The sequence below is a fragment of the Bufo gargarizans genome, chromosome 1 (genome assembly GCF_014858855.1).
Source record: "Bufo gargarizans isolate SCDJY-AF-19 chromosome 1, ASM1485885v1, whole genome shotgun sequence".
In the NCBI taxonomy this organism is placed as follows: domain Eukaryota; kingdom Metazoa; phylum Chordata; class Amphibia; order Anura; family Bufonidae; genus Bufo; species Bufo gargarizans.
In genome coordinates this window covers 160,514,152-160,541,620 of record NC_058080.1, presented here as the reverse complement: position 1 = coordinate 160,541,620, position 27,469 = coordinate 160,514,152, and the positions used below count along the sequence as shown (strand labels likewise).

Below are 27,469 nucleotides of genomic sequence, written 5' to 3'. Positions count from 1 at the left end.
TTTGCACGCTGTGCCATCAGAGCCTGAAGCAAGGCATTAACGTTCTGAACCTTAGCACAACCTGCATGACCAGGCATCTGCATGCAAAGCATGAACTGCAGTGGAGTAAACACCTTAAAAATAAGGAAGTCACTCAGGCTCCCCCTGCTACCTCTTCTGCTGCTGCCGCTTCGGCCTCTTCCTCCACCTCTGGAGGAACGTTGGCACCTGCCGCCCAGCAAACAGAGGATGTACCACCAACACCACCACCTCCGTCACCAAGCATCTCAACCATGTCACACGCCAGCGTTCAGCTCTCCATCTCACAAACATTTAAGAGAAAGCGTAAATTCCCACCTAGCCACCCTCGATCCCTGGCCCTGAATGCCAGCATTTCTAAACTACTGGCCTATGAAATGCAGTAATTTAGGCTGGTGGACACAGACAGCTTCAAACAGCGCATGTTGCTTGCTGTCCCACAGTATGTTGTTCCCAGTCGGCACTACTTCTCCAAGAGAGCCGTGCCTTCCCTGCACAACCAAGTATCCGATAAAATCAAGTGTGCACTGCGCAACGCCATCTGTGGCAAGGTCCACCTAACCACAGATACGTGGACCAGTAAGCACGGCCAGGGACGCTATATCTCCCTAACTGCACACTGGGTTAATGTAGTGGCGGCTGGGCCCCAGGCGGAGAGATGTTTAGCGCACGTCCTTCCGCCGCCAAGGATCGCAGGGCAACATTCTTTGCCTCCTGTTGCCTCCTATTCGGCTTCCTCCTCCTCTTCTTCCACCTGCTCATCCAGTCAGCCACACACCTTCACCACCAACGTCAGCAGGCCATTCTGAAACTCATATGTTTGGGGGACAGGCCCCACACCGCACAGGAGTTGTGGCGGGGTATAGAACAACAGACCGACGAGTGGTTGCTGCCGGTGAGCCTCAAGCCCGGCCTGGTGGTATGCGATAATGGGCGAAATCTCGTTGCAGCTCTGGGTCTAGCCGGTTTGACGCACATCCCTTGCCTGCCGCATGTGCTGAATTTGGTGGTGCAGAAGTTCATTCACAACTACCCCGACATGTCAGAGCTGCTGCATAAAGTGCGGGCTGTCTGTTCACGCTTCCGGCGTTCACATCCTGCCGCTGCTCGCCTGTCTGCGCTACAGCGTAACTTCGGCCTTCCCACTCACCGCCTCATATGCGACGTGCCCACCAGGTGGAACTCCACCTTGCTCATGCTAGACAGACTGTGCGAGCAGCAGCAGGCCATAGTGTAGTTTCAGCTGCAGCACGCACGGGTCAGTCGCACTGCGGAACAGCACCACTTCACCACCAATGACTGGGCCTCTATGCGAGACCTGTGTGCCCTGTTGCGCTGTTTCGAGTACTCCACCAACATGGCCAGTGGCGATGACGCCGTTATCAGCGTTACAATACCACTTCTATGTCTCCTTGAGAAAACACTTAGGGCGATGATAGAAGAAGAGGAGGTGGCCCAGGAGGAGGAGGAGGAAGAGGGGTCATTTTTAGCACTTTCAGGCCAGTCTCTTCGAAGTGACTCAGAGGGAGGTTTTTTGCAACAGCAGAGGCCAGGTACAAATGTGGCCAGCCAGGGCCCACTACTGGAGGATGAGGAGGAGGAGGATGAGGATGAAGCATGGTCACAGCGGGGTGGCACCCAACGCAGCTCGGCCCCATCACTGGTGCGTGGCTGGGGGGAAACGCGGGACGATGACGATATGCCTCCCACAGAGGACAGCTTGTCCTTACCTCTGGGCAGCCTGGCACACATGAGCGACTACATGCTGCAGTGCCTGCGCAACGACAGCAGAGTTGCCCACATTTTAACGTGTGCGGACTACTGGGTTGCCACCCTGCTGGATCCACGGTACAAAGACAATGTGCCCACCTTACTTCCTGCACTGGAGCGTGATAGGGAGATGCGCGAGTACAAGCGCACGTTGGTAGACGCGCTACTGAGAGCATTCCCAAATGTCACAGGGGAACAAGTGGAAGCCCAAGGCCAAGGCAGAGGAGGAGCAAGAGGTCGCCAAGGCAGCTGTGTCACGGCCAGCTCCTCTGAGGGCAGGGTTAGCATGGCAGAGATGTGGAAAAGTTTTGTCAACACGCCACAGCTAACTGCACCACCACCTGCTACGCAACGTGTTAGCAGGAGGCAACATTTCACTAACATGGTGGAACAGTACGTGTGCACACCCCTCCATGTACTGACTGATGGTTCGGCCCCATTCAACTTCTGGGTCTCTAAATTGTCCACGTGGCCAGAGCTAGCCTTTTATGCCTTGGAGGTGCTGGCCTGCCCGGCGGCCAGCGTTTTGTCTGAACGTGTATTCAGCACGGCAGGGGGCGTCATTACAGACAAACGCAGCCGCCTGTCTACAGCCAATGTGGACAAGCTGACGTTCATAAAAATGAACCAGGCATGGATCCCACAGGACCTGTCCATCCCTTGTGCAGATTAGACATTAACTACCTCCCCTTAACCATATATTATTGTACTCCAGGGCACTTCCTCATTCAATCCTATTTTTATTTTCATTTTACCATTATATTGCGGGGCAACCCAAAGTTGAATGAACCTCTCCTCTGTCTGGGTGCCGGGGCCTAAATATCTGACAATGGACTGTTCCAGTGTTGGGTGACGTGAAGCCTGATTCTCTGCTATGACATGAAAACTGATTCTCTGCTGACATGAAGCCAGATTCTCTGTTACGGGACCTCTCTCCTCTGCCTGGGTGCCTGGGCCTAAATATCTGACAATGGACTGTTACAGTGGTGGGTGACGTGAAGCCTGATTCTCTGCTATGACATGCAGACTGATTCTCTGCTGACATGAAGCCAGATTCTCTGTTACGGGAACTCTCTCCTCTGCCTGGGTGCCTGGGCCTAAATATATGACAATGGACTGTTCCAGTGGTGGGTGACGTGAAGCCTGATTCTCTGCTATGACATGCAGACTGATTCTCTGCTGACATGAAGCCAGATTCTCTGTTACGGGACCTCTCTCCTCTGCCTGGGTGCCGGGGCCTAAATATATGCCAATGGACTGTTCCAGTGGTGGGTGACGTGAAGCCTGATTCTCTGCTGACATGAAGACTGATTCTCTGCTGACATGAAGCCAGATTCTTTGTTAAGGGACCTCTCTCCTCTGCCTGGGTCTAAATATATGACAATGGACTGTTACTGTGGTGGGTTACGTGAAGCCAGATTCTCTGCTATGGGACCTCTCTCCAATTGATATTGGTTAATTTTTATTTATTTTATTTTTATTTTTATTCATTTCCCTATCCACATTTGTTTGCAGGGGATTTACCTACATGTTGCGGCCTTTTGCAGCCCTCTAGCTCTTTCCTGGGCTGTTTTACAGCCTTTTTAGTGCCAAAAAGTTCGGGTCCCCATTGACTTCAATGGGGTTCGGGTTCGGGACGAAGGGTCTCAAGAATGTAATAATATAAAGTACCTGCAAAAATGAAAAAAATAAAAAATAACTTCAAATACAGGTGCAATATGTAGTTGTAATACATGTTGGGTGAATGTGCCCTACATCTAGAGATAGGTCTTTATAAGAGATTGCAAAGTGCTGCGTCTGCATATTTAAGCTTATCAAAGCAAGCAGCAGAACATTGCAAATGCAGCAAAACATTAGGTACTTAGGACACAAAAAAGTATTTTTAAAAGTAGAATTTCCACCCTATATTATTAAATGTATGCTAAACATTAAAACCAAAGGGTGCTGAAAATTGGAAGCATAAACATGAAAGCTTGTGATATAGTCAACTTGGAGGCCAGGTCCACACAAGTGTATTATAGATACATTAAGTGCCCATATTTCCTACTTAAACCATTGGTTTCCAGAACCAAACTCACAGCATCATAGTGTTTTCATGGTGACAAGTTCCCTTTAAACTACATCTGTCAGCAGATTTGTACTAATGGAACTGGCTGACCTGTTACTTGCTCGCTTGGCTGATGAAGACATCTGTGTTGGTCCCATGTCCATATGTGCCCGCATTGTTGAGATGTATTAATTAAATTATGTTTTAATATTTGCAAGTGAGCTTCTAGGAGAAACGGGGGTGTTGCCTATACACCTAGAGGCTCTGCTCTCTCTGCAACTACCGCACCTTCTCCACTTTGATTGACAGGGCCATATGTGATGACATTTTCTCTGCCTGACCTGAGCCAATCTGCTCACACATGCTCCTCTGCCGGCCTCTGCCAGGCCCTCCATATCTTTCTTAATTGATAGGGTCAGGCAAGATGACTAAAGATGACTATGCAGAAACTTGGCCCTATCAATAAGGAAGGAGTGGGATGGACTGGCGGAGGAACCAGGAGGAGCTAGGTACATGGAACAGCTTTGGACCAGCCTTAGTGCTTATAACTGGATTAAAAGTACTTTTTCCCCAGAATATAGCATGTTCAGCTGAGCTAGCCCTACAAGGCATTGTGCCTGGTTTAAGGCTGAGGCTACATGACAAAGTCTTTCTAATAACATGAAAATCACACATCTAATGATTGTCAGTGGTCTTGCAAATGAACAATGAGATGAGGGAATTTTAAAAAAATTCATTCTGGCCGGTTCGCTGAATAAAAAAAAAAAAAAATCGGTTTGATCCGAATTTATTCATGGTGAGGCTACATGACAAAGTCTGTCTTATAACATGAAAATCACACATCTAATGATTGTCAGTGGTCTTGCAAATGAATAATAAGATGAGGGAATTTTTCAAAAATTCAATCTGGCCGGTTCGCTGAATAAAAATAAAAAAATAATTGGTTTGATCCGAATTTATTCATGGTGAATTGTGTTAAAAAACGGCTATTTCCTGGCTGCAGAGAGCCTTGCACCCAAATAACAAGAACAATTTGCTGGAATTACAGAGCTGTACAATGGCAATTTGAGTCCCCAGTCAGTGTAGCAAGGTGTAATAGGCTGTAACCTCCCATACTGAACCCTTTTCTACATAAATGCTGTGGAATGATTCCTCCCTATCCTTTCCCTACACCTTGAATAATCTTTACCTGAACTTGTAAATCGTTTTTTTTAGCACAAATAAGTTTTTTTTTGCACTGTCCCTAGCACCTCTCTCCCTGCACTAAGCACAATGGAAAACACCTGAATCCAAGATGGCTGAGGCTATTTATAGGGCTGTGACATCACAGGGCTGGCTGCTGATTGGCTGCATGCATGGTATTATGGGTGACCCCGTCTTCCCAGGGTTCCTTGTCCATGTCCTCACATGTGCAGCAGCCAAAAAATGCGATTTGTTACCACGAAGCGTGAAGAAATTCGGATTCGGTGCGAATTCCACTTTGTCAACTTTGATTCACTCCTCTCTAATTGCATGTCTCATGCGACTTTGCTATCATAGTCCATAATGCAAGTTGGTGTAACATGCGGCATGCCTGCAACTCGGCTATTTTTTTCACATAAATCACAGTTCTAAAAGTCGAGCAAGTTACAGTCAAGTCACACAAATGTTTTTGCTCATATAGCCCTTGCCTAACTGTGAATTTCCTTTTGACAAACTCCCTTTCAACTACTGAAAAATTTGAAGGCTTTCCGTGCAGTATTAAGGTCCTTCAGAAGAAAAACTTTTAGAGAAGTAAAGTTTCTTGACTGTTGCTTTACTTTTATCAACAGTAATAATGTGAATTGTTCCACTTTGGAGCATTTCAAAACGAAAAAGAAATCCCTTTCATGATCTCTTTTATTTTCTTACCTGTCATCTCATTCTCTCTACCATTTTTATATATCCTAAAGATGTCACCAGAAACACATTTCTTGTTATGAGCTGACATCTGCTGTAAATTGAATGGCTGGAATCCCATGGTTTATGAAGCCAATTTATTTTCTCCTCTAAATCAAATAAACCACACATCTTGTTCACAGGAGCCCTACACACCTAGGAGTCATAGTTTATGAAATGACACTGACCGGGTCTTAGAGAAGTGGTTGACTTTTGTCCTTACATAACAGGTTAGGTTGTCTAGATCAATAGTGTACGACTCTGTTTATAATGACTTCGCTATAAATACTTTACTGCAATGCTTTCTCCATCCTAATGATACATGACCAGTGTAATACATGTGGTCAACCATTAATAGTAGTTACAGCCAGAGCCGTTTCTTGTATCGGGTGAAGGGTGCCACGTTGCAACCAGAAAGGGAAAGGAAGGCAGTGCTTGGTGCTATTAACTATTGAACGCTTCCATTGTTGAAGCGCTCATTAGTATAGGACAGTAGGTGCAGGGAGAGATCAGCATGGCACCACTGCAATAACATTACTCTCTGCTCCCTGATCCTCTTCAGTGGATGCTGGCACTGCACTGTGCCTTGATAGTATGCAGTTTCAGGATAAAGGGTACATAGGCTCATCCTATGAGGTCTGCATTTAGGGGATGGAATGGTTGGCTGGAGGGTATTGGGATTTACAGGGCTCTTATATGGGGTCTGTATACAGGGGGGTCTGCAATTGTATATCACACTCTAGATACTATGTTTTGTAATTTTTATTTAAGGACAGTATCAACATTTCAGATTATAGATGGAAGATAATTTGCTCATCATCACCGAAAAACATACTGTAAGCTGCTTCATGTACTTTTGTGTTTACAATGCCTATTCTTTATGTGAGCTACTGGGAAAGCAGCACAACTTTTATCATTAACAAAATAGCAGAAGATGTTACAAGAAGGACTTTATAAATGTTTGTGGGAATTAGAAGGGTGACAGGGATCTGATTTGGGGTCTGATCTGGGGTCTGACTTTGTATGCATTTGGATCTGATCTGGGGTCTGTATAAATATGGGGTCTGATCTGGAGGTCTGTATACAATTGTGGTCTGATCTGGGGTCTGTGTAAATTGAGGGTCTAATCTGGGGTCTGTAGCTCTGTATAAATTTGGGGTCTGATCTGGAGTCTATATGAATTTGTGGGTTGATCAGGTGTCTATCTGTATTTGGGGTTGATCCATTTCTAACATCGGCATCTCATTGCAGGCCTCTGCTGCAAGTTTTGGGGCTACAATTACAGCCTCCGGCAGCATATAGGAAGAAGTGAAAGGGACAGCATAAGTAAGATTAGACCTATTTATCTATACAGAAAACAGAAACTATTTATACCATTTGGGGGATCAATCAGAAGGAAGCAAAAACATTACTCAGCATTTATTACAATAATATGCAAATACAACATATATTACGGAATTTAAAGGTGGTTGTATGAGCAACAGATATCAATGACACAAGTATCAGACGGCTGCTACTAAATCTCTCTACAGCCCAACAAGTTTTCAGTGGATCCAGTACCTACACAACCCATAATGCGATATTACCACAGGATGTGGTTAGCCTTATATGTTTTTATTTTATTTTTTATTTTAATCATGTTTTTTGAATAGGCTTTTATGGAAAATCTTAATGTTAATTGTGTACTATTAAATGTCAATCATCTATACTAAAGATATTCTTCGGGTGGTTTCACATGTCGATCCAAATTCATTTGTGGTGAATCACGTTAAAAAACAGCTATTTCCTGGCTACAGAGAGCCTATATAGTGGTGTTGAACATTGTGCCTTGCAGCAACACGCATAGTGAGTCTGCTGTGGTAGTGAAATAATACTGTGAGACACGAAGATGTTTTGGGCTTTTGTGGTTTTGGGCTCTTTGGTCACTCGTATTATTATTTGTCTCTTCAATTTGTCATCTGTGTTACTCTTGTGGCCACATTCTGCGAGGTAGCTTTCTTTGGTCCATGTTCAGTGTGGTTCACACCATGATGCCAAAAAGAAAAGAGACAACTTTTCACCCTGTAAATAGGCAGACTGACTGATTACAAGTTTGAAGACAACTGTGATACTAAATACAAAACACACCTTAGTTTAACATGTCCCCATGGTCCAATTATTTTCAATCTTTTGTAGGGCTACCATCATTTTTGTCCAGGCCAGTTTCATCAGTTTGTTTTTTGAAATTATTCTGTTGAACCACAATTCAAAACCACTGTCTTTTCAATACATCTGTATTTATTATGACTTTTGTCAGATTTAAGTTATTTCATTAACTATTGTGGGGTTTTCTTTACTTAACGGAAGGGTACCAACAATTTTGTCCATGTTTGTATGTTGTATTCATTTTGTCATCATTAAGCTTGTAATTCCTCTTTTCCTGTGAGCTCATATACTGTGTCCTTAAATCTTTTCCCGTTTCATCAGACATGGTTCTCAGAGCTAGAGAGAGGATTTTCCTTCAAACTTTATCATCATTTGTCAAGGTACACTCAATAAATCATATTCTCAAAGGCATATACTTTGCATTTCCCTTACAGTGATGAGCAGCAGGGGCAATATTAAAATTCTCGATATTTTGCAAATATTTGGGCGAATATTCATCATATATTTGCGAATTCGAGAATTTGTGATCTCCAGTTATTATTTTCTTGATTGCTCAAATCAGCAATCGTAAAATTTGCGATAAAATGCGCGATACGAAAATTTGTGATCAACACTACTCCTATAGGCAACTTTCTTATTGGTTGCTAGGGATGTTGCTAAGTGCCGATATTCGCGATAAATTCTCAATAAATTCACAATTAGAATATTTGTCAATACGAATATATAGCTCTATATTCTAAATATTCGTGAATTCTCGAAGTGGCGATATTCGCGATTAAAATTATACATGCAACTAATGTCACTAGGAGAATGATTATAGTGAGTTCACTATCTTCCATTGCGTATACAAGAGATTGCTATTCACACACATCAGAGATTTCACTCACATAGATTGGTGGCAGAATAGTTGTCTAGAAAAACATTATGTCTAGTGCATTGTAAATTAATCAACATTGAAACATAAATTCTGGTGCAAATAAAAGCACTATCAAGAGACATACAGTATGTAATACTGGACTCCCAACGTATTCTGAATCACATTTATAGTGTAAAATGCTGTTACAAAGGATAAGAGTTCTGCTGTACAGACAGAAAAAGATCATACTGTGCATAAAAAACAAGTATTATTGATTTCCTTGAAGGACATACACAGCTTCTTTCTAGGTCTTCCATAAAAGTATCAATCTCTAGTGATAATGAATAGCTGCTATTGGCAGTTTCAACCCTAAGTACTTTAATTAATTTTATATGGAAAATAAATTTTAAAAATGAGCACTTGTACCATGAATTCAATATTTTGTTACACCTTTTACTTGCTATTTAAATAACTATGCAATCTAATAAAATAAAATAAATTGAAAAATATAATCAACTGTTATTAGTTGACCTGTAATTAAAGCAGGGCTTTGTGCACAGGTATGGTTTTGCTGAATAAATTTAATTTATTTATTTATTGTAGATATTTGTAATTGATCACTTTTTTAACCCTTTCATGACCAAGGGTCATTGATGCCCCAGTGTCCAGGTCAAAATTTACAAATCTGACATGCGTCACTTTATGTGGTAATAGCTTTGGAATGCTTTTACTTATCCAAGCCATTCTGAGATTGTTTTCTCGTGACACATTGTACTTCATGATAGTCATATATTTGAGTCAATATATTTCACCTTTATTTATGAAAAAATCCCAAATTTACCAAAAAGTTAAAAAAATTCACAATTTTCCAAATTTCAATTTCTCTGCTTCTAAAACAGAAAGTGATACCTAATACAATATTTATTACTTAACATTCCCCATATGTCTACTTTATGCTGGCATCATTTTGGAAATGTAATTTTATTTTTTTAGGACGTTAGAAGGCTTAGAAGTTTAGAAGTAATTCTTACAATTTTTAAGAAAATTTCCAAAACCCACTTTTTAAGGACCAGTTCAGGTCTGAAGTCCCTTTGTGGGGCTTACATAGTGGAAACCCCCATAAATGACCCCATTGTAGAAACTACACCCCTCAAGTTACTCGAAACTGATTTTACAAACTTTGTTAACCCTTTAGGCGTTCCACAAGAATTAAAGGAAAATGGAGATGAAATTTCTAAATTTCACTTTTTTGGCAGATTTTCCATTTTATAATTTTTTTTCTTTAACACATTGAGAGTTAACAGCCAAACAAAACTCAATATTTATTATCCTGATTCCGCGGTTTACATAAACACCCCACATGTGGTCGTAAACTGTTGTACGGGCACACGGCAGGGCGCAGAAGGAAAGGAATGCCATACGGTTTTTGGAAGGCAGATTGTGCTGGATTGGTTTTCTGAACGCCATATGTTTTTTATTTTTCTGCCGATCATCTTGTGCAGGGGCTCGTTTTTTGCAGAAAGTGTTGAGGTTTTTATTGGTACCATTTTTGGGTACATAGGATTTTTTGATCATTCATTATTACACTTTATGGGGCAAGGTGACCCAAAAATTGGCTGTTTTGGAACAGTTTTAATTTATTTATTTTTACAGCGTTCATCTGAGGAGTTAGGTCATGTGATAGTTTTATAGAGAAGATCGTTACGGACGTGGCAATACCTAATATGTATACTTTTTCTTATTTATTTAAGTTTTACACAATAATAGCATTTCTGAAACCAAAAAAATGATGTTTTAGTGTCTCTATAGTCTGAGAGCCATAACTTTTTTTTTTTTTTGGGCGATTGTCTTAAATAGGGTATAATTTTTTCGGGACGAGTTGACGGTTTGATTGGTACTATTTTGGGGGTCATAAGCCTTTTTGATCGCTTGCTGTTGCACTTTTTGTGATGTAAGGTGACAAAAATAGCTTTTTTTGGCACAGTTTTTTTATTTAATTTTTATGGTGTTTATCGGACGGGTTCTATCATGTGATATATTTATAGAGGCGGTCGTTACGGACGCGCTGACACCTAATATGTGTATTTTATTTTATTTTTTCATTTTTTTATAGGAAAAGGCAATTTATTTTTTTAATTTACATTTTTATTTATTTATTTACTTATTTTCTCTTTTATTATTTTCACTTTTTTTTATCAGTTCCCTCTTGGATCTTCAAGATCCAGTGGGGCTGATAGTTGTACTATACTTTGCAATGCTCTTGTATTCCAAAGTATAATACTTCCAGATGTCCTGTAGGTGGCAGCACTGGACACCTTTCCATGGCAACAGGACGCTTTTGCAAAGCGTCCGGTTGCCATGGCAACCATCGGGTGCTGCAATCACAGCGCTGCAGCCCCGATGGTTGAGAGAGGGAGCTCCCTCCCTCTGTTAACCTCATGGATGCCGCAACCGCTATGGGGTTACAGGAGAGTGTCAGCATAGAGCTGACACTCTCTGCTGATGGCGGCGGCTCAGTAATGGAGCCGCCGCCATCGCACACAGCAGGGGGATCGGGGGGCAGCGCTGGAAAGGGGGGGGGATCGGGGGTCTACAAAATGACTGCATGGGTAGGGGGGGGGATCGGGGATGCTACAAAATGACTGGAGGGGGCGGACCACATCTCGGCAGCTAGTAGGAGTTGAGCTGCAGGCGGCACAAGGGGGGGCACAGACACAGATCGGAGGCACAGATCGGCAGGGGGGGGGTGTATTACTCGAGGACACATTACCTGATTTCATGCTCTGGTCTGCAGAGCGCAGATCAGAGCATGAAACCGGCATTTTAACACTGCCGCGATCCGATTGGTTAGTCTGCACAGACTAACCAATCGGATCGATTGCCGGCAAGGGGCCACTCTGATTGGTCCCTTGCCGGCATTACTGCACTGTATGCTGTCCGTGACAGCATACAGGGCAGGGGCAGAAGCTTTAATCCAAGCGTTTTGCAGCGCTTGGGTTAAAGAGCTGCCAGAACGTTTATATACGTGGTAGCTGCACGGGGTATGTGCAGCTATCACGTATATATACAGATTGCAGTCGTGAAAGGGTTAATCAGATAGGAGCATAAGTATTCATTCTACAGTATCTCACAAAAGTGAGTACACCTCTCACATTTTTGTAAATATATTATTATACCTTTCCATGGGACAACACTAAAGATACAGTATGACACTTTGATACAATATCAAGTAGTCAGTGTACAACTTATACAACTCATACATCTATTTTGAAAAAACAACCTCTTAATATGACGCTGAGCACGTGCACGCAACTTCTTTGGTTGACCATGACGTGTCCTGTTCTGAGTGGAACCTGTCTTGCTAAACCGCTGTATGGTCTTGGCCACCGTGCTGCAGCTCAGTTTCAGGGGGTTGGCAAACTTCTTATAGCCTAGGCCAGGGGTGGGGAGCCTTTTTGCTGCCAAGGGCCATTTGGCTATTTGAAAAATCTTTTGGGGGATATACAAAATTCTCAACTTAAAAATTAGACTGCTCTATTTGGTCAAACATATAAATAACTTAGAGGTAAGTTACTTATCGCTAATGTGAAGGCTGGAACTGCTTCTCTTTGGTGAGGTGTATAATGTTAGCTGGTATTGATGATGTTGCTACTCGCAACTTATTTACCAGGTTTGTATCGGTCAGTCTAGAGCCTAGTCGACTCTTAGCAATGGTAACTTTTGAAAAGAACTGCTCCCAGCAGTAAGTTGTGCCAAACAAAGATGCATATTTCATTGCATGTCTACTCAAAGTGGGAAATTCATCATTACTTATGTAACATTTATAGAACCGAAGCAGTAGAAGGTTGCTGTACCTGGCTTTCAGCTCATCATTGCTTTGCAGCTCAATTATCTTGTGTTGTAGGTAATCAGGCACATCTAATGGTTTCTACATTGAAAGGTGTAGCAAAGATGTTCAGTTCCGTTTGTTTACTTTTTACATTCTTGAATCTTTCATCAAATGCCTCAATAAGTTTCCCACATTCGCCAGCATACTCAAGTGTCGTAGAAGGTTTTTGTTCTTCCAGACTGGGGAAATGCACCGCGTTATTCTTTTCAAGTTGCACGTTCCACAGCCTTAATTTAGCCTTAAATGATTTCACATTTGAAAGCAATGAGCTGAGAAGCTGGCTGGAGCCCTGCAGCTTGACGTTCAGTTCTGAGAGTTACTTGGTAATGTCCACCATGAAAGCTAAATCACAGAGCCACTTGCTATTACTGACAGGTTTTTCCTTCATGTCCATGAACTGCTTGACTTAATTCCGCAGTTGGTAAAACCTCATGAGCATGTTCACATGACTCAACCACCTCACTTCACAGTAATAAACACGATCACCGTACTCAGAGTCAAAATCATTCAGTAACTCCTTAAACTGGTGGTTGTTAAACCCTCTGCAATTAATCCTTTTTTGGAGCCAACCATGGCTGGAGCTCCATCTGTAGTAAGGCCACTTAACTTTTCAAATGTTAGCCCGAATTTTGACATTGATAAAACAAGTCTCTAAAACAAATCTTCACCTCTTGTAGTGCCATGCATGGGCTTCCAGTGACAGTAGTTGCTTTTGTGTGTCAAACTCTGCAATTATCCAATGAACAAAAATGACCAGTTGGGCAGTATTTGTTATGTCCATTGTCTCATTACAAGCAATAGAGAAAAATTCAAAATCTTCTGCAGAATTCTTCAGTCTTATTTCAATATCTTATGCTAAGTCAGTAATCCGATCTGAGACAGTTCTATGAGACAAACTAACATTCTTAAAATAATTTTACTTTGTCCAGTGACAATAACGTTATCTCTGTCACATCGAGGCCTAGTAAAAGTGGCTTGTTGTGATTCTAATCTCCGCTGTAGAGCATTTATTTTATCTCAACGCATTTGGCCTCACAATTCCTTGAGTTTAGCATGTTTTGAGCTGTAATGACGCTCCAAATTGGCTTTTTTAATTACTACTAACGATTCACCACAACCTAGACACACAGGTTTGCCTTTAACTTCAACAAAAACATAATCATCTATCCATTTCTCTTGGAAAGATCAACACTTGAAATCAACTTTTCTTTTCTTTGCAAGCGCCATTTTAGTATTGTTGGATTAGTAGTTATATTTTAATATACAAATATAGACAAAAAATTGTGCCTTAGTATAGTTCACTCTGAGAAACACACTTATTTTCGTGAAGATAGAAACAACAGTCACATGGGTCGAATATATCTAATATATATATACACACATTTTTTGTGCTTTACTTAACTTTCTGATCAGGGTGAATCGTTTGACTAGAGCACCTTCTCAATAGTACTATAGAGGGGAGCCACCCCAACCCTTCTTACATATTATTTCTCGAATATATAATTCGCCAAACAAGTTTGGCACTAACAGACAGAAATTGTGCTTCAATAAAACAAAAAAAATAAAGAACAAAAGCACTATAATCCCAGGGATAACAGAAATGACTCAGCAGAGGGTTAATGTGCTTTTACACTCCAAGCAAAAAATATGTGCCACTACTACTTCCAGGACAAAATGCGCTTTTCTATGTTTATTAAAACAAAATGGTTTTGCGCTAACAGAAATTGCGCTTTATAAAAAAAAAAGATCAAGAAGAGCGCTATGTTCTCAGGGAGAACAGAAATGACTCAGCAGATGGTTAATGTGCTTTTACACGCCAAGCAATAATTTGTGTGCAGCTACTACTTCCAGGACAAAAAGCGCTTTTATATGTTTATTAAAACAAAATGGTTTTGTGCTAACAGAAATTGCGCTTTAATAAAAAATAAAAGAACAAGAGCGCTATATTCTCAGGGATAGCAGGAATACTTTCACAGAGGGTTAATGCATTTTACACTCCAAATGTGCCGCTACTAGCAAAAAGCACTTTTAAAAAATAAACTGGTTTGGCACTGACAGGCGATTCATGAAAAAAAATATGCTGTATTCCTACAGCACAAAATGGCCCCTGTACAAAATGGCCCCTGCAGTAATATATAATTATCTGTATACATTTTTGGCAATTAATAGCTGCCAAGATAAAGGCCTCATGCACACGACCGTTTTTTTTTAAGGTCCGCAAAAACGGGGTCCGTAGGTCCGTGATCCGTGACCGTTTTTTCGCTCGTGGGTCTTCCTTGTTTTTTGGAGGATCCACGGACATGAAAAATGAAAAAAAAATCTAAGTCAAGTTTGCCATTGAAATGATAGGAAAAAACGGACACGGATCACGGACGCGAATGACAATCTTGTGTGCATCCGTGATTTTTCACGGACCCATTGACTTGAATGGGTCCGTGAACCGTTGGCCGTGAAAAAAATAGGACAGGTCATATTTTTTTCACGGCCAGGAAACACGGATTACGGATGCGGCTGCCAAACTGTGCATTTTCCGATTTTTCCACAGACCCATTGAAAGTCAATGGGTCCGCGAAAAAAAACTGAAAACGGCACAACGGCCACGGGTGCACACAACGGTCGTGTGCATGAGGCCAAACTCAGAGGGGTCCAGGAGGGATTCCCCCAGCTTCAACTCTCCCGCCTTTTTAACTGTCCCTTCCTCTCTCTCTTTCACACTAGGTCACTAGATGCTGACAGAGCAGTCACTTTCAGCTCTGCTCTTCACAGTTACTTCTAGGTTATGGCTCCGAAGCAGGGATGGGAGGAGCTTTACATTGCGAAAAGTGATGTGTCTTCTCTCATCACACCACTACTCGCGATGTTTGTGGAGCGCTGAGTACATCCGGCCGTTAGCTAGGAAGCTGTCTTACATTTAGAAGTGGCGGAGTATCCGCTAAACTTATGTAGAGGCTGGCACATCTTCGTAACTCCGGTGGATCCACCGCCAGCTATAGGGTTTATTGAGACGACGTCTAAAACATCTGACTTAATAAATGTGCCCCTATGTTGTTCAATATATTAATCCCCTCAGTGATAATACATAACTTCAGTTATTTTATCAGTTATTTCCATCAGTTATTGTGAGCCAAAACCAGTAGTGAAGCCTACTCAGAGATAAGGTATAATAGAAAATGTCCGCCAGTTCTGTGTTTTTGACCTGCACCTGGTTTTGGTTAACAATAACTAATGGAAATAACTGACCAAATAACTGAAGTGTAAACTCAGCCAAGGGCCTCATGCACACTAACGTATTTTTGTTCCGTGTCCATAGCGTTTTCATTTGGGGTCATAAAAAAAAACCTGAAGTTACTCTGTGTGCATTCCATTTCCGTATATCCGTTACACAAAAAAATAGAACATGTCCTATAATTGTCCGCATTACGGACAAGAATAGTACTGTTCTATTAGAGGCCAGCTGATCCGTTCCGCAAAATACGAAATGCACACGGACGTCATCGGTATTTTTTGCAGATCTGCTTTTTGCAGACTGCAAAATACATACGGTCGTGTGCATGAGGCCTAAGTGTAAATAATTATATTATGGATCAAAACTGTTAGGCCCCTTTCACACGGGCGAGTTTTCCGTGCGGGTGCGATCCGTGCGGCGAACGTATGGCACCCGCACTAAATCCTGACCCATTCATTTCTATGGGGCTGCGCACATGAGCGATGTTTTTAACGCATCACTTGTGCGTTCAGTTGAAATCGCAGCATGCTCTATATTTTCCGATTTTGACGTGACGCAGGCCCCATAGAAGTGAATGGGGTGTGTGAAAATCGGATGGCATCCGCAAGCAAGTACGGATGCCGTGTGATTTGCACGCATGGTTGCTAGGAGACCATCGGGATGGAGACCCGATCATTATTATTTTCCCTTATAACATGGTTATAAGGGAAAATAATAGCATTCTGAATACAGAATGCATAGTAAACCAGCGCTAGAGGGGTTAAAAAAAATAAAAAATTATTTAACTCACCTTAGTCCACTTGCTCGCGAAGCCCGGCATCTCCTTGTGTCTCCGCTGCTGATGAACAGGACCTGGGGTGAGCTACTCCATTAAATAGAGCTTAAGGACCTTCGATGACGTCACTCCTGTCATCACATGATCTTTTACCATGGTGAATCACCATGGTAAAAGATCATGTGACGTACCATGTGATGACCGGAGTGACGTCATCGAAGGTCCTTAACCTGTATTTAATGGAGCAGCTCACCCCAGGTCCTGTTCATCAGCAGCGGAGACACAAGGAGATGCCAGCTTCGCGAGCAAGTGGACTAAGGTAAGTTAAATTATTTTTTATATTTTTTTAACCCCTCTAGCGCTGGTTTACTATGCATTCTGTATTCAGAATGCTATTATTTTCCCTTATAACCATGTTATAAGGGAAAATAATACAATCTTCAGAACATCAATCCCAAGCCCGAACTTCTATGAAGAAGTTCGGGTTTGGGTACCAAACATGCGCGATTTTTCTCACGCGAGTGCAACGCATGACAATGTTTTGCACTTGCGCAGAAAAAATCGCGCATTTTCCCGCAACGCACCCGGCTCTTATCCGGGCAAAAAAACTCACGCCCGTGTGAAAGAGGCCTTACACATGTTAGCCTAAAATATCAATAGCAGGCTTATTTTTATACCTGTTTATTTAAATTTTTACTCTTGTTTTTACAAGCCTGCTATTGATATTTTAGGCTTCACAAATCTGGAGTGCTGTCAGCAAGGGCGTAGCTATAGGGGGTGCAGAGGTAGCAGTCGCTACCGGGCCCAGGAGCCTGAGGGGGCCCGAAGACCCTTGTGTCGCATAAGAAGACACAGATATTATAGAAAGTGCATGCAGGTCAAGTTACACTTCTGGCTGGAGGGAAGGGGTTAGGTCAAGAATTTGGCATGGGGGTGGCCGTCTCAATTTTTGCCTTAGGCAGCATGAAGGCTATGTGCTTCCCTACCCCTGTCCACAAAGCACTGAGGGAGGGAGGGGGGGGGCCAAGCTGAACTCTTGCACCAGGGCCCATGAGGGTTTAGCTACGCCCCTGGCTGTCAGTCTTACTTTCTATATACATTAGATGGGTTGCACGTATGTATAGGGATATACACAATGCTGTTTTTCTACTTTTATTTTTACATTTGCTGATGACTGAGTAAGTGAGTTGTGTTGGTCCACATTAGCTGATCATCAAGAAACTGAATAGATTAGAATTTTGCTAGCATCCCCTGAGCAATTTAATTTGACTGTATAAAAACATAGTAGAGATCTTTACCTTTTGAATTCCCTGTATATATTTATTTGTGTACAGTTGCAAGAAAAAGTATGTGAACCCTTTGGAATGATATGTATTGATCATAAAATGTGATCTAATCTTCATCTAAGTCACAACAACAGACAATCACAGTCTGCTTAAATTAATAACACACAAATAATTAAATGTTACCATGTTTTTATTGAATACACCATGTAAACATTCACAGTGCAGGTGGAAAAAGTATGTGAACCCTTGGATTTAATAACTGGTTGAACCTCCTTTGGCAGCAATAACTTCAACCAAACGTTACCTGTAGTTGCAGATCAGACGTGCACAACGGTTGGGAGTAATTCTTGACCATTCCTCTTTACAGAACTGTTTCAGTTCAGCAATATTCTTGGGATGTCTGGTGTGAATCGCTTTCTTGAGGTCATGCCACAGCATCTTAATTGAGTTGAGGTCAGGGCTCTGACTGGGCCACTCCAGAAGGCGTATTTTCTTCTGTTTAAGCCATTCTGTTGTTGATTTACTTCTATGCTTTGGGTCGTTGTCCTGTTGCAACACCCATCTTCTGTTGAGCTTCAGCTGGTGGACAGATGGCCTTAATTTCTCCTGCAAAATATCTTGATAAACTTGGGAATTCATTTTACCTTCCATTATCTGTCCAGGCCCTGACACAGCAAAGCAGCCCCAAACCATGATGCCCCCCCCCCCACCATACTTCATAGTTGGGATGAGGTTTTGATGTTGGTGTGCTGTGCCTGTTTTTCTTCACACATAGTGTTGTGTGTTTCTTCCAAACAACTCAACTTTGGTTTTATTTGTCCACAGAATATTTTGCCAGTACTGCAGTGGAACATCCAGGTGCTCTTGTGCAAACTGTAAACGTGCAGCAATGTTTTTTTTGGACAGCAGTGGCTTCCTCTGTGGTACTCTCCCATAAAATCCATTCTTGCTTAGTGTTTTAACGTATCATAGAATCGCTAACAGGGATGTTAGCATATGCCAGAGACTTTTGTAAGTCTTTAGCTGACACTCTAGGATTCTTCTTCACCTCATTGAACAGTCTGCACTGTGCTCTTGCAGTCATCTTTACAGAATGGCTACTCCTAGGGAGAGTAGCAGCAGTGCTGAACTTCTTCTAAGAGCTCTTTTGTGTGAGGCATCATTCACATCAGGCAATGCTTCTTGTGAAAAGCAAACCCAGAACTGGTGTGTGTTTTTTTTATAGAGCAGGGCAGCTGTAACCAACACCTCCAATCTCATCTCATTGATTGGACTCCAGTTGGCTGACACCTCACTCCAATTAGCTCTTGGAGATGTCATTAGTCTAGGGGTTCACATACCTTTTCCACCTGCACTGTGCATGTTTACATGGTGTGTTCAATAAAAACATGGTAACATTTAAATATTTGTGTGTTATTAGTTTAAGCAGACTGTGATTGTCTATTGTTGTGACTTAGGTGAAGATCAGATCAAATTTTATGACCAATTTGTGCAGAAATCCATATCATTCCAAAGGGTTCACATACTTTTTCTTGCAACTGTATAGAGATGATAGATGAATAGATGGAATTGTTTTCTAAAATGGTATGTATTTTTTTTTTATATGTGCCAAATATATATTCCTTTCACTTGAGTAGGAGGTTACATGACACCAGTATGCACTGTATGGTGCTAGTAAAACACTTGTATACAGCAATTCCTAGCAGTTAGTAGATGGGTCAATTAAGAATTATTTTTAGGACAGTCTAAAAAGTTTGCAAAAATGATTAATAATGTTATGGTGAGAGTCTTTTTATCTGGATTACATTTGATGGCAGTTCAGTGTCAGTACTTTTGGACAGGTCTAGAGATGCATCATTACCTCTTGTTATGTAGTGCTGACCATTTACAAATCCACACCCCTTTAGTCAACCACAAAACTGAACAGACAAGGAGGAGCTGAACCCCTGTGTTCTCTTTGTGCAGGAGTTTTACAAGACTATTCATCTTAGAATATTGCAGAATGCACTTTTCAATGACAAACAGCGAAGGCTGATATATGTCTTGTGTGTGTTTAGTAGTGTTGACCGAATCGAAGTTTCCAAAGTGGACTTTGATCCAAATTTCAGGAAAAATTCTAGTGGTCACAAAGCCGAATTTCCTTGCGATTCCTAACTAATCAATTTTTCCTAAATAATCACCTCATCAACTTGCACACTTGATGTCACAGCGCATGCCCAGCATGATCATGTGATGACGTCATCACATTTTCCGCAGGTCCTCTGGTGGGTTTTCTTCAATCAAGACGGGACCCTTAATCAACCCCTGAAAGGCTGAATGTGAGTCACAGATGCCGCAATCAGCAATGAACGCGGCATCTGAGGGGATAAATGACGGGGGGCAGCATGATGCAGTGGAAAGTGATTCGGGATTAAGAAAGTTTGGTGAAGCAGCCGAATCAAATTTTTCTAAACTTTGTTCATCTCTTATGTTTAGCATTCATTTCAATGTCTAGTGTTCCTTGAACAGATATGCCCTTATGTCATTTTTTTAAATTCCAGATAACTAGAAATAATCATATTAAGGAATTTAATCTAAGTGGCCAATTTCCTAAATATCTATTGATATATTTGATTCACAAAAACACAAAGACTTCTGATAACCGAAAAAAGAGAAAATATTTTAGTAACTAATGTGGTATTACTGTGGAGTCTAGTGACTTTTACAGCTTTCTTTGCCATTAAAGTTCTTGTTGACATTTCACAACATAAAGCAGAGCCCTAAAATCCAGAGGTGACAATATAATAAAATAATATTATTTACAACAATGAAATATAAATCACCACCACAATGGCTAAACAGAAATCCAGTAAAAATCCCTTTTGATACTACAGTAGAGTTCTCCAGGTCAGTGCGTTCTTTTAAACCCTAAGTGTTTTGGAAAAAGCATACAGATGCTTTTAGTTGGTGTCTCTTCATATTTTGTAGCTTTTTATACCTTTGCATGACTAGCACACTGTGTGAACAATGCAACAGTATCTCTCCCCCGTGTACTGATTCCCACATTCAGCAGCAGGTCAAATGCAGGCTAAGAGCAATGTCAGTAGCAGATATTTTAGTGTAACTCTGAAGCACTACTTTCTTTTTCCAAAACAGTTGCATGGGTCAAAAAAATGATGCAGAACTTTGTAAAATACAATATGTTTTGTAGGAGTGTGTGCACTGGTGTAATTTTGGCCAAAATTATCAAATTTTGCAGAATGTTTGATACATTTGGTGCATCATCTTTAAGACTAACAACCCCGCCTATGGCTGTTTCTTCACTTTCTACATCACACCTTTACAAGAGCGACCAAAGCTGCACTTCTTAATCTGGCTTAAATCGACAGGCTAACCATGCCCAATTTTCATTTTTAAAAATTAATAGTGGTGTAAAATGCTGAATTTTTGAGCAAGTAAAACTAAAAATTCTTAAAGCCCTATTCTCCGAATTTTTTTAAGCCATAATTCTGGAGCGCAGAGCTTGATATATTCCAATCGTTGTTTTGAATGTATGAATGTCATAAATCTTTCTTAAATACAATGTTGAATATGTCGCAATGAGTAGAGAAAACCTATTGAACACATACGGAGAGGGTAATCAATAATGTAGGATGGATGAGTTTACAAGTTGCCTTGGAGACTCTAAAAGGTTTCTCAAACACAACAATTTTGGCTCATGCCAAGTGCTTCATTTTTCTCCTAGAATTCATCAAATAAAATAAAAAGCTGATACATTCAGCTTAGTAAATCTGTAACAAGTCATCTGCATCATGTCCATATAATATCTTACCATTGTCATTCCCTTGCCTGATTTCTTCTGCTGTCCGGTCAATAAGCACATATAAAGACCATACTACGCAAGTAATGGCAATTATGTGAAAAGTTACAGAACAGAATATTTTCCTCCTTTCACTTTTGGTCATCTGCAGCTTTTCCCACTGAAATGAAAATGGAAAAAATATTTATAAAGTTAAAATCTCAGAAATTATTTTCCGGGAGATTATTAAACATCCAATCTGCCACATCTCATTATATAATTGATCATAGGCATTAGTATAATAAAGGCTCTGTGCACACTGGCATCATGGTTTCCATTCATAGCCACAGTGTTGTGCAGCATCCATTGCACACTGGTGCTGACATAAACCATTGATTTATAATGATGACTAGAAATGAGTGAATTGATTCTAAACCAATCAAATTCTAACCTATTTTTTCATAAATTTTGAAGCAGTTCCTAATTAGAATCTTTGGCAATTTGATTCTGATTAGAAGCCAGATTAGAAGCCAGAAAAGATGAAGGAAGGTCACATGACCTGAAGTGGCATGTGTGTATACACACTGGCAGGCATTTACCATCAAAAAGCAAAAACATTTCAAACCTTTTGTTTTAATATAAAAAATCCTACAGTGCAGTTTGTTAGACTTTGCTTGTTACCACCAGCAGTCATGTGTTCACCCATAGCCATATATGTTGCTGTCATTTGAAGATTACTAAAGCTGTCTTGGCATTAAAGAGCTTGAAATGACCCATAAGGTAATTATCACTAATGATTACCATCGTGATTCTGTTGAGGTTTCCATTACTTTGTAGCAAGAATAGTGCTGCATGCTACACTATTATTTCTATCAAAAGTGATAGAACCCAATAGGGTCAGAACAAAAAAATGATCAGAGTCAAAGTGTTGTTATGATTCCCAAAACAAAACGCCAATCACTTTCTAGGCAGCTATAGATCTAGAAATGTGTATCTAAATGTGTTATGGGTCAGTTTCCCTAAGTACCTGCTTAGAGTATGAGCTGTTCCTGGTGTTATGTCTAAGAGTAAGACTACATAGCATGGTCGTCATCCATTCGGGATGCAGCTGTCTGCTGTTGAGAACCGCACTACCAATTAGGACATATCTGCCTTTAATTTAACTAATGAAGACCACACTGCATAGCTGATATTCAGTGTTAATGGCTGTGTGGCGCCTTTAATCGTGCGGCTGATGCTGTGTTCATAGTTGTTAAAGTTACTAGTTTGGAAAGGGTACTGGAATGAATGTCTGTTTTCTATAGAAGCACTATGTGGTGACAAAAGCATGGCAATAGATAAAACATCTGATTATGAAAAAGCACTGATTGAACAGTTCAAAGCTACCACCAAAAAATGTAGTCTATAGAAAATAGGAGAAAATTGATCTGTGAAGCATAAAGCAATATGTATATATAATAAGGAAAGGAAAATGGAATGTCTCATACCAGTAAACCAGCTCTTTCTGTGTAACTATCCTTTTTCAGAGCTGAGCAAAGAAAATGTGCTTGGCTGCACAAGAGCCCTTGGTTGGAGTACTATTTCTCCTCATGGAGTACTATTTCTCCTCAAGTACACATGAGGAGTATTGTAAGTCAATCAATGTTCCTCTGGGTTTCTGGGAAAGAGTAGCAAACTCTGTTGACATCAGAGGCTTAGTTGTATTTTTTCCTTTTTGAAGGAAAGCTAATTTGTATATCCTTTTACCAGAAACCAAGTGGAGTGTTGCCTAGTCTACAATGGCCACACACATACTTCGCATACTAGGAAATCTCCATATGGAGCAATAGTACCCCCCCCCCCTCTCTAATCCTGACCAAGGTCTTGCAGCTGTAGTTGACATATTGGCTTAGCTATGACCTCAGTTATGCTTGAAGGCCTGTATAAAATGGCTAAGCATTGACTTTGGATTGCTAGGTTACACGCTCAGTTTTTTTTTCCTTTTGGAAGGAAAGCTAAATTGTTTTCCAAAAAGAATGTGCTCTCTCTCGGGGCCTTTAATATTACTTTTGATTCAGGTAGATATTTTTTTTTTTTAAGTTGGTAAATCTGAGAGATTTGCTGAGAGGTTGAGAAAGAATAAATAGATTTGCCATTTTTGATTGGCTCAGGAGGTACTTGCCTGTCGTCATCTGCCTGCAGGAAAAATTTGGATAGAGATTCTGTGAAATGGGTGGAGAAAAGATGGATTGAAGGGGGTTACCACTCTATATATACATCATATTTTAGAGGAGTGTCTATCTTAGTTCATAAAAAAATTAATTTTGAGTGTGTGACATGTAAGGCAGATGACTGCGGAAGGTATCTCTTTTTACAATGTAATATAGATGATATAAAAATGGTTAAAGCAAATATTTATATTCCTCCTCTATATAAACCTGATGTGTTATATTATCTTCAAAAGTATATGTTAGATAAGCAAGAATGTATTTTGATAGCTGTAGGAGATTACAATGCGATATTGGATCCAATCAAGGATAGAATACCTGATGGTAAATCCAAATATTACAATACAAACTTGGCTAATTTAATGGCTGAGTTTAATTGAATAGATGTCTGGTGATTATTTAATCTGGAGGAAATAACTTATTCCTGCTATTCAAAAATACACCAAACTTAGTCAAGGATTGATATGGCCATTGGAAATAAAAGATTACTTGAAAAAAATATATAAAAAATGAAGTATGTTCCCATGGCCATCAGACCATTATGCACTTATAGTGGAGGTTAAACTTTCTATTAGGCAGGGCCCTCTATTGTTTAAATGTAATCCCCATTGGTTAACTATATTAAAAGACAAGGTGGATATTGAGGCAGAATTAAAGTTTTTCTTTCAAGTAAATAAAGATTCATCTAATAATAAGTACCGTATTTTTCGCTTTATAAGACGCACTTTTTCCCCCAAAAAAGTGGGGGGGGAAATGGCCGTGCGTCTTATAAAGCGAATACTTCGCTGGCCGCCTGCCCCAGCTTATTCTGTCATGCGCCGCCTATCTGTTCATTCATAAAGTGAGATAAGCAGGCAGGCGGCGCATGAGGAGGGAGCAGGGGCAGGCGGTGCATGACCGAGGGAGCTGGGGCAGGCGGCGCATCAGGAGGGAGCTGCGACAGGCGGCGCATGACCGAGGAAGATGCTGGTCTGCGCCGTCTTAATGTTATACATCTGGTACTACAGTAAGTACCATACAGCGTGTATACAATTAGATATAGAGATCAAATTGAATGTTTAACAGTTGCGGGCCCGGTGTATTAGAGTAGAGTCACTGCACCGGGCCCCGCCATAAGTGTCCCCGTCTCCTCTCTCCACACTGAACCATCTGATGGGGGATCTGTAGATGACACTTATGGGGATCTGTGGATGACATAAGTGTCATCCACAGAGCCCCATAAGTGTCATCCACAGATCCCCCATCAGTGTAATGCACAGATCCCCCATCAGTGTCATCTACAGAGCCCCCCACAGTGTCATCCACAGAGCCCCCCACAGTGTCATCCACAGAGCCCCCCTCAGTGTCACCCACAGAGCCCCCCTCAGTGTCACCCACAGAGCCCCCCTCAGTGTCATCCACAGAGCCCCATAAGTGTCATCCACAGATCCCCCCTCAGTGTCATTCACAGATCCCCCCATAACAGTGCGTCATCCACAGATCCCCCCATAACAGTGCGTCATCCAGAGATCCCCATAACAGTGCGTCATCCACAGACCACCATTAGTTCAAAACCTACCAAAAGCACACCTTTTGGTTCAAAATATTTTTTTCTTATTTTTCTCCTCAAAAACCTAGGTGCTTCTTATCATCAGGTGCGTCTTATAAAGCGAAAAATACGGTAAGTAGTTTGGGATTCTGCTAAAGCTTTCTTATGTATTCTGATCAATAAGATAAACTTTTGGAAGAAAAAAGAAAAATGTAAAATAAAAAAGCTGATCTGAAGTTGGAAGAGGCAAGTAGGAGTTATATAGCAAATCTATCAGAAGATAGTTTGAATAAATGGGAAGAGGAACAGGAGAATGTTAAAGATATTTATATGGAAAAATCTCAAACAACTTTGTTTTTTCAAGGGGTAAAGTTTTTTCAGAGGGTGAGAAAGTGGGGAATATTTTATCCAACATAGAGAAAAACCAACTGAAAAAAATCATAGATAGGAGCCAAAAAAAAACAATAGGGGCAAGATTGTAAAAACTCCGGAACAGATAAGTGAGGTTTTTAGGACCTTTTACCAGGAGTTATATAGCTCTAAAATATTCTATGAGAAGGATATCTTATGTCAATATTTAAACTATGTTCCCTTTAAAAAACTGATGATGAACCAGAGAGATTATCTGGAGAGAGAGATTCAATTGGAGGAATTAGAAAGGGCACTGAGATCTGTTAAGGAAAAGAAAGCGCCAGGAGGAGATGGATTACCCTTTGAAATCTATAAGGAATTTACCAGAACTAAGGGAGACCCTGTGCAAGGCTAGAAATAAAGGAAAGTTCTATTGATAAAAGGAATTAAGAAAAAAAATTCACATTTGGAAAAGGCTACCATTGTCAATGATAGGACGAATTAAAGATGGTTTTTCTCCCTAAGGGCTCTTTCACACGAGCGGATGCTGTGCAGGTAATCCGCTGCGTGAAAAAGAGCCAAGCCCCGCTCCGGACAGCAGAGACACGGAGCATTAACATGATTGATAATGCTCTGTGCCTCTCTGTGAACTTTTTACTACAAAATCACGGTGACAATTTTATCTCGCTGTGATTTTGTAGTAAAAAGGTCACAGAGAGGCACAGAGCATTATCAATCATGTTAATGCTCCGTGTTTCTGCTGTCTGGAGCAGGGTTTGGCACTCTTTCACGCAGCGGATTACCCTCACAGCATCCGCTTGTGTGAAAGAGCCCTAAGATTGTAAATGTTATGCAAAATGCCCCAATTTGGATTCCAAATATATTTTAAGGCATTAGATGGATTAATGGGGGACTTTATTTGGAACGGAGGAATATCTAGGATAAAAAAGAAATGCTTCAACTTCCTACTAGAGAAGGGGGTCTCTCTCTCCCAAATTGGTATTTATACTTTTTGGTAGCACAATTTGAACACATAAAAGTTGGTGAAGTAAGTTCTTTATGGAGAGGAATGATAATAAATAAGGGCTTTAAGAGTTATCAGGTTAGTTTGTTAGAGGTTCTAAAATCAGGTATTTTGGGTTATAAAATCACTGATAACCAAATATTGAATCTAATGGATTACAATTGGAGAGAAATTTTAAAAAATTATGGGTATAAAAGGATATTTAAAATGCACCCCATATATGGAATAATATTAATTTGTGTTAGCTTTAGAAAATTAAGCAATATGTAAATTGAGAGAGTAGAGGTGTTAGTTTGAGGGGGATAAATTGAAGGATTTTGAGAGTTTGATTAATGGATTTGGTATTCCAAGAAAAGATTACTATAAATATTTGCAAATAAGAGATGCAATTAGTTCTTCAGTAGATACGGAGAAATATAAAAAGGCTTCTTCCAGGGATATGGATCAATTTCTTAAGGAGGGAAAAGCTAAAGGTAATATTTCAAGGAGATATAGGTCGTTAATTAAATTAATACAAACAGAGAGAATAATGCCAGCAAAAGAAAAATGGAAAAAAGATTCGTTTTAATAAGGGCCTCACACGGGGTCTCTCAGTTTTTTCTTATTCATAGGTTACATCGTACACCTTTAATATGAAAAATAAAATAGGTTT

At 40.7% G+C, this 27,469-nt stretch overlaps 1 protein-coding gene across 1 annotated transcript in view; it reads right to left on the bottom strand.

The window, feature by feature from the left end:
- MARCHF1 (membrane associated ring-CH-type finger 1) overlaps nt 1–27,469 on the bottom strand; it is a 426,345-nt gene that overhangs the window by 114,151 nt on the left and 284,725 nt on the right. Inside the window, exon 6 of the mRNA XM_044276862.1 lies at nt 21,741–21,888. Within this exon, the coding sequence (XP_044132797.1) occupies nt 21,741–21,888 (148 nt within the window). The remainder of the gene's footprint in view (nt 1–21,740; nt 21,889–27,469) is intronic.